We start from the raw sequence: 8,349 nt of genomic DNA on the forward strand, positions 1-8,349 counted from the left end.
TTGGCCATCAAAATAGTAAAATACTCTTGAATTGGCAGGTAAGTGGCCCCAAGTCCATCCCTAGTGTCCTCCAGCCACTCCAACCTCTCCCCCTCAGATCTGCCCCCAATCCAGTATCTGTCTGTACTGTCCAATAAAGTAGCCACTAACCACATGTGGCTATTTACATTTTAACTAATTCAAAATTCAGTTCCTTCATCGCACTGGCCACATTGCTCAATTGGCACATGTGACTTTGCCACTGCCTACTATATCGGACAGTACAGGGAGAGAACATTTTCATCACTGCAGAAACTAGACAGGTAGTGCCCAGTACAAGAGGCCTTGGTATCCTGTTCTGGGCTGGGGTCTGTTGTGACTGTCCATGACTGTTCTATACCTACCAATTGTTAACTTTCTGAAGTAGCATCTGAGTACACTTGCATTTGAGTTTACCAGGACATATACTATATGGCACATTACTCAGAACTCAAAACCTAACACTCCCCAGGCCTTCGAGCCCCAGTTCAACTCACTGCCCGGCAATAACGCCAAGGGCAAGTGAATGTATTTATATGAGCATGTCCCTTTGCCATGACTGTCCCCTCTTCCTGTCATCTTCTTTGTGAACATAACTGAAAGGATTTTGCATTGGTGTATGTCACTGCTCACCCCTAAGTCAAGTTCAGGCAGGATGCCAAGAATGAGTCCATCACAATATCTCTACAAAAAGTAAAATGATTTGCAATTTATATCTAAATAAAAGGCCACACCTCTTATAAACAATGAACTTTTTATAAAAAGACAAATGTACATATTTACATACATGTACATATGTGGTCACACATGACTTAGTGATTACAAGGCGTTTCCAATTTTAAAAATCACACCAAGATACTCACACTTCCCTCCCAGGGCCTGCTGAGGGCTGCTGGGGCCCGCCTGAGGGGGCAGGTGGGCACAGGGCAAGGCACTATATAAATAAACAAAGGCTGAGAGCTTGGGGGAAACGTTAGTGTACACCTCTGATCAGAAACGTGGCAAGGTCCACAAGAAAAAGTGCCGAGTTTTGTCCCAAGCCCCTCAGCCCGGGCAGGGTGGAGCTCCTCTGAGGCTGAGGGAGCACTGTCCTGCAGGGCCCCATTTTCCTTCACATTTCACTGGCTTTGGAACAGTCCCCAGGGCTCAGCTGGGAAGGGAGGGGGTTCTTTGGGAATAGGATTCACTTAGTGCAATTGTCTCTTAGTGCAGAGCCAGCCCTGGGATTGGTGCTGTGCTTTTCTGAGGTCGTTGGTCTGTTCCCTCGGGCCACCTCAGTGACAGCAGAACCTTCTCCAGGCAGCTGGGCTTACGGGGAAAAGCTGGAGGCTGACTCCTAGCTGAGACCTCCACCTGACACATCAATCTCAGAACCCCATCTTCCCAGGAGACAGGGCCAGCTTTATCCCACAAGATGAGCCCAGATCCCGGCCTGCCAGACCCCAAGAGGCCACTGTCCCAAGGAGGGAGGCCCCATCCCTGCTCAGCAATGGGGTCATACTTTGCCATGTCAAGGAGCCCATAGGAGTCCTGTTTCTTTGCATCACAGCTACCATGATGACAGGTCCTGCTTGCTTAGGGGAGTAAGAGGGGACTGGGGCCCAGCTACGGTGCACAAGGAATGGCCTGGATGGAGGGCAGCCTGACTGGGGGCAACAGGCTGTCCAGCCAGCTGTTGTCCATGTTCTTCAGATCTGAAGCTATCAGCCCGATAAACCCTAGAAGATGTGAAGAAAGTTGTATGAGGATGGAGGGTGAGTGCAGTGTTCTCCTCCCACCCCCCAGCCCTATCCCCATAGGCCCAGACACAGCAGCCTCTACCGTCCACCCACAGCAACAGGGCCCCCCTCATCTTTAAGCAAACTGCGTGCATGGGAGCAACAGCCAACTCACAAGCTGTCCGTACCAAGAAGAGTTTAAGAAAGGTGCTCTGCCTCTGCTGCTCCCCAGCCCAGCCCTCCAGCTCTCTCCCACTCCCTGCATGGTTCTCCCTTCTCTGAAAAATCTAGTGGATCCAGAGACTTCTTACCCCCAGGGCGGTCAACTTCTGGCTCCTCCTTGCAGCTGAAATCTCCATAGAAAGACGGGGGCTGGGCCCCGGGTTCATTGAGCAGGTACCCCTTCCCATCCACATTTGTCGGCTGCCATCCCGTCTGCTCCAAGAGCTGGGGACAAAGGAGCAAAATGCCATTGGCTTACTTCCAGGGCAGACTCATTCTGTGGCCCTGCCTTCAGAGACCTGAAGCTTCCCTGCCAGGATCATACCCTTGGCCATTTTCACATTCTCAGATGGATGCAGATGTGGAATGAAGACAGGACAGGGACCTGGGAGGTGAGGGTCTGCCCTGGACTCACACTCCCACATCTACCCTCTGGCACAGAATCTCTAAGACTTTCCCTCTCAACTGGGTAAGGACATACCAACTGAGAATGTGGCTTAAAGCAATGATTAGCATAGTGATTCAAGAAAAAGAGGTCTAGAAAAGCTAGAGATAGAGCTATGGCTATGTCTCAGGTTGTCTATGCTGATGAAACAAAGCCTGGGTACACTACTGCAAAACTTTTTATATTCACTTTTAAAATTGAAGCGGGGGGCGGGGGGGGAAACCTGCTTAAATAATGTGCTTTAAAAAAAAAGAAAAAGGAAAAACCCCATCAAATTACAGATCCCAAAGGGTGATTATTAAAACCTGATGTGCATTTCCCTAACTAACAGGGCAGCAGGCCTGGGGCATGCTGGGGGGGAAGACACAGGCCAGGAACCCAGTGCTGATGACAGCTGACTCAGAGCTGTTTGAGACTCTAAAGCCTGCTCCAGTACAACCTGTCAGAAATCAGGCCTCCCTCCCATCCTCACTTCCACAGTGTCTTTCCCACCAGCCCAGGAGGGCAGTGGTCCCCAGCCACATGGATGTGGCACCTGTAGGACTATGGAGGCAACCAGGTCACAGTAGCAGCTGCCTACCCTCCGATTTGTGAGCTCTAAGTGGTTTTCTCTCTCCTCAGAAGCAGCCACTTCAAAAGAGTGCCCAGGGTGGAATGGGCCTTACCTTCATGATGTCCTCAGTTAATTTCCCTTCCTCGTCCTCATCTGTTGTGGCTGTGGATGGGGAAGAGCAGAGAGGTTGGCTGGCAGTCAGCCAGGCTTTCCCCAGCAATTCCAGCACTGCCAGATACCCCTGCCCCTTCACATGTCCCCACACACTGACCTCCCAGCAGACATCTGCCTGCCATGGAGATTCCAGAACAGGTCACTGTCCTAGTGACTCAGCCTCCCAAACCCTGAAGCCACACCTCTTCCCACCCCCTTGCTTCCTTCCTCACCCTCAGAGACTGGGCTGCAGAAGAGCCAGGAAAACTAGCAATGTTAGACCAAAATGCAGCCCCCGGCCCCCATTCCCTCTTTTCTCTAGCACAGCACAGGCAACTCAATGCCAGGTGGAGTTCTGAGCATCTTCCTGCCCTCAGGACATCCTTCCCAGGACCCAAACAGTCAGGCAAGCAGGCCCCAGAAGCACAAACCTTCAGAGGTGGAGGGCATAGGTGACACCTGGAAGTTGTACAGGTCACTGGTGCTGTCTGGCACAATATCCACTGGGATGTGCCATTCAGGGAGAGTGCTACTAACGGTACACGGTGACAGGGCTGAAGGACAGCAGAAACCACACGTTAGAACTGTGTGCTCTCTTAGTTTGCAAGATACCCAGCACCCCCAACCCTGCAGCCTGCTCCAATAGGCCACCATCCACAAGCACAATGCATCCTACAGCCAAGAGAAGGAGCCATCCCAATGACCTGTTTGATCCCCTGCCAGACTGGGCCCACCTCACCTGGAGTAAGGGCCCGCTCAACCTCTAAGTCCTGCCCAATGTAGCCCTGAGCTGTGTAGCTGCTGTGGTCATCAGGCAGGGTCGAGCTGCTGAGTCCATCGGAGAAGGTATCAGGACTGGAGTCACCACATGACTGCAACAGGAGAAAGAAGCTTAGGCCCAAGCTTGCTATGGCACTTCTTCCATTGTCCACTCTGAATCCCAGGTGACCAAAGACTAGCAGCTTAGGACCACACTCACCTTCCTCTTGGCCTTGGTCTTAGCATCTCGGCTGGACTTGGACTTTCTCTCTGTGAGGCAGATAGGCTGTCAGTCTTGGTATAGGCATACCAGCCCCAGTTGCCCCTCTTCCTCCCTCCCACCCTCCCTGAGAGCTTTCTGATGACCCAAAGCCCTCGGATACCTTTCCTCTGGTTCTTGGTGAGGGGTGGGAGCATCCGGTACACCCGCACAGCTGAGCTGCCTTTGTTCCTGCTCTGGTCCTTCACTTCCTCAATGTCTGGCAGGGAGTTCATGGCACAGCGAAAGTTAGCCTTCCATGTCTTGGGATCCGGCTCCTTTTCCCCTGCTTTGTATCGGCCTAGTGGGCACAAGAGTGAAGAGGACTGTCAGGGCCATACGTGGGGATCCTCAGCCAACCCCTGGCCTGGAAGGAGGAAGGAGACAGTACCCCTAAGCTCTCATGCTACCAGAGATCCAAACTGGCCAAATAGCAGGTATTCCTGGGTGACCCTCTGCAGGCCCTGGGGGCTCTCAAATGCCCAGGCTTGGCTTAAACACATCCCACAGGTCCTTCCTGAAGGACCCAGCCAGAAGCACTAGAGGGCCCATATGTCCAAAAGTGCTATATTGGTCCTAGACCAGGCCCAGTCTCCCTGCTTGGTCTGTCAGCAGCCAGAGAGTAGGGACTAGGGTTTATGTGATATTTCTAAACACAGGAGTGGGCAAAAAGTAGGCATCAAAGAACAGTTACTGATAAGTGTGCTGACTGATATGAGATGGACCAAGAACCCCAACACTCAAGGATAAAAGGAGGCTGCCAACCAGATGGGCCTTTGGCCAGGACCTTGGTAAACATCAAGAAAATGGAAGGCCTGGGTCTCTTTCATTATCCAGGTTCACAACTGCTTTTGCCAAGGAGAACTTTAATCCAGCCACAAACTCTGTGAAACCACAGTTTCTAAGATACTGACTTCACAAGTTCCTTTAAGAACTTGTTGAAACGATGAACTTTTCCCCCAAAAGTACAAGTCAGCCCCGTGCTCACTCCCAAATTCTGTACACCATCTCAGGGAATTCAGAGACCCCAATGAAGGGCCTCTGTGTTAACAGAAGTGACTCCCCTTGTCTCCTCCCTGCCCCAGCCCCCCCCCCCCCCCCCCCAGGCCTGGAGACCAGGGCACACACCTGTGTGAATGGCCCAACTTCGGAACAGACAGGCATCTTTGTTGATGTCCCAGCCATGCTTGGCAGCATGCTTCCATGGAATCTGGAAGATCATCTCCTCCTGAATGGCACACATAGACACAAATATACAAGGCTGTGTCAGCTCAGAGGCCATAGGCTTTTAGCATGAGTCTGCCCGGCACCACCCCCCGCAACCCCACCAACCCTGGTCTGGGAAAAGGCTGACTTCCCCTTTTCACCCTGACATCTGGTTTAGGTTGACCCATCCTGAGAATGGCTTAAACAGAGTACTCTACCACTCTAGATCTCTCAGAAGGGGCTCTGGGTTCTGAAGAACTATGGCAACATCAGCTCAGCAGACATCTCCCTCTGCCTGTTACAGATGTGCTGGGACCCATATAGAGCACCTTAGGATGCTCTCTGGTGCTTTTCAGCACCAACATGGAGGTGAGAACTCCATCCATTAGATAGGGGCTGCTTGGGACACCTGGGACCACTGGCTCCTGCCCAGCAGATCCTGGCCATATACCTAAGGGAGCCCTGGGCCAGACTTGGATGCTAACTATGTGTGTGACCCTGGCACTGTCACTGTACCTCTTGGTCCCTCACTGGTTTCTCTTCTGTGAAATGAGCAATCACAGTGACAAATATAAGGACTAAGTCTCACTGTTATCATTACTGGTGGTTAACAGTATAGATTTTTGAGTCAGACTTCTTGGATTCAAATCTTAGCTTTATCACTTTTTTGTACAATCTCATTATCTATCTCTCAGTGCCTCAGTTTCCTCATCTGAAAATGGAGATATTAATAGTATCTACTTCACAGGGCTACTGTGAGGATTAAAGGACACAATGTAAGTCACATTGTTAGCATGGTGTCACACTCGCTTATAGGGAGTGTGCAATAAGCATGAGCCATCATTATTTTTATTATTACTATTAAGTCTGCAGAGTCTGTGTTACTCTTTGTGCACAAGCATGAGGTTTTTTGGGCCTGGGCAAATGGTGCAAGGTTAATTCTTGGGTCCCTTGCTGAAACAGCCATCTTGTTGCCAGCAGTGCCCACTTCTCTGTCTCCTGTCTCTCTGACTGGAACCCTGCAGAATGCTGGGTGTTTATACGGGTCTCAGAAGAGACCAGATGGCTCTGCAGATGCTGAGAGTCCTCATGCTGGAAACCATCATTGCCCTCACGTGGGTGTCTGTCGTGTCCATATCAAAGAAGGGAGAAAGGCACAAGTCAGGCAAGTGGGACCCAAGACTGGCCCTTGTATACTCCCTCCATGCAGGACCGACTGGGAAGCACATATGCCTCCTCCCCATCACTTCCCTTTTTGAGCTGCATCTGAAGCTTTGGTCCCCCAAAGAACATGTGTTAAGATAGTAGCAGAAAAACCCAAAAAGTTACACTCACTTTATTAATCCAGATCAGTCCTGGGATTTGGTTGGAATTAATCTGCATCTCTAGCCAGGGTCTCATGCGCATCCGAGTGATGGGCATGTTGGCTGTAAAGAGAAAACAGAGGGTCCTGTTTGGAGTCTGTTGAGCAGCCCCGAGGCACTACCCTGCCCAATCTCCCCACCCCCAGGTCAGTCAGTTACTTTCCCCAGCCTTGAGCCAAGCACCAGGCACCACAATCACGGGGGAGGGGTCTTTCACTGGAATAAAACTGCCCTCCAAATATTTTCAGCGTCTTGGGCAAAAACACTTCAGCCCCTTCCCCCACATTCCTCTAAACACTTGGGAGAAGACAGGCATGCAAGTGATGGTTTCAGGATTTATGTGAAGGAAAAACAGATATAATACAAAGATATCTTAATACCAAGACTTTCCTCCTCAAATTCAAATCCTTGTGGGAGAGGCTTCTTTTGGTTGACGCCAAGAAATTTCCCTACTAGAGTTGCTGCCACTAGCTGTGCACCTTCCCTAATGGCAAGCAGTCACCCAGCATTCTACCCCCACCCCCCATCCCATCTATTCTACGCGCTCTCAGACAGCCACAGTGCAGAGGCCGGGAAGGCTCTGCCTCTCCTGCCTGGCTCCCCGCCTCCGCGAAGAAGCCGAAGGAACACCTGTGGCGCCTCTTCCCGTAGCCCCAGCAGGTCTGCCAGCCAACCAGGACAGCAAGCCCCAGCCCCCCAACACCTGCACGTACAGCCTAAAATCTGAGGCCCGGGTGCGGAGCTGGGACCGCCAAAAGCCCGCGTGGGGAGCACAGGGCGCCCACGCGCGGACGTACACTCCAGTCCCCAGTAGCGCTCGTGGATGCGCGCGACAAACCTACCGAGCCACCCAGAGGCCCCGGCGGCTCCGCGCACACAGATCTGCGACAGCGGCCGGGCGCCGGCAACCTCGGCTCGTGGGCGGTCCACGCCGCGGCCCGCCCTCCCCGCGCTGCCGCTCGCCGCTCCTCCAGCGCCCTCACGAGCCCGCGCGGGGGCCAGGCAACGCTGCGCGCCCGCGACTCTCCCGGCTGGGGTTGCCGGCCCCCACTTCCTGGAGCCCCGCGCGTCTTTGTTCGACGCCACCGGTCCCCCCCCCCCCCCCCCCCGCAGCGAAGGCGGGCTCACCTCCGCAACGGGCGCGATCCAGCAGCGGCGCCCGAAGGTCCCGGCGCGGCTGGGGCAGCTGTGCTGGCGCGGGGAGCGCAATTCCGGAGGGGAGCGGCGGGAAGGCAGAGGATGCCCGGGTCGAGGGGCCGTTGGGCTCGGCTGGCTTTGGCTTGGCACTGCTTCCACTGGCCTCTGCTCGGTCGGGCTTGGACGCACGTCCTGCCTCGACGAAGGAGTGGCGCGCTCTGCCGGGGCAGCGGCGCCGGCGAGAAATCTAAACACTTAGCGGGATTCCCCCAACCCAAGCCCAGCCCCGCCTCCTAAAGAGCCGCGAGGGCGCCTATTGGCCAGCGCCGCCCCATCATTTCGGGGAAATCAGGCTGTTGTAGAGCTAGCGGCGAAGGGGAAGTACAGGGCGGCTGCTCCTCCCCACCCCCTCCGGCCCGGCGCCGCCGCCCTGGGGCGACCGCGGGCCCGCCCTGTCCGCTCCCACTCCCCCCGCCCCCACACCGGTTCGCCCGGGAGAAAGCTGTCCAGGAAAG

At 53.8% G+C, this 8,349-nt stretch overlaps 1 protein-coding gene across 1 annotated transcript; it reads right to left on the reverse strand.

The window, feature by feature from the left end:
• Window positions 1-755: 755 nt before the first annotated feature.
• Window positions 756-8,082, reverse strand: IRF1 (interferon regulatory factor 1). The gene is made up of 10 exons (XM_027076730.2): window positions 7,826-8,082; window positions 6,669-6,760; window positions 5,256-5,355; window positions 4,252-4,428; window positions 4,089-4,138; window positions 3,849-3,981; window positions 3,541-3,663; window positions 3,069-3,118; window positions 2,048-2,183; window positions 756-1,736 (listed from the first exon to the last, which is right to left on the reverse strand). The coding sequence occupies exons 2-10, from the start codon at window positions 6,753-6,755 to the stop codon at window positions 1,624-1,626; spliced, it is 969 nt and encodes a 322-aa protein (XP_026932531.1). The 5' UTR covers window positions 6,756-6,760; window positions 7,826-8,082; the 3' UTR covers window positions 756-1,623.
• Between the last annotated feature and the right edge of the window lie 267 nt (window positions 8,083-8,349).

The sequence above is a fragment of the Acinonyx jubatus genome, chromosome A1 (genome assembly GCF_027475565.1).
Source record: "Acinonyx jubatus isolate Ajub_Pintada_27869175 chromosome A1, VMU_Ajub_asm_v1.0, whole genome shotgun sequence".
NCBI classification, from domain to species: Eukaryota; Metazoa; Chordata; class Mammalia; order Carnivora; family Felidae; genus Acinonyx; species Acinonyx jubatus.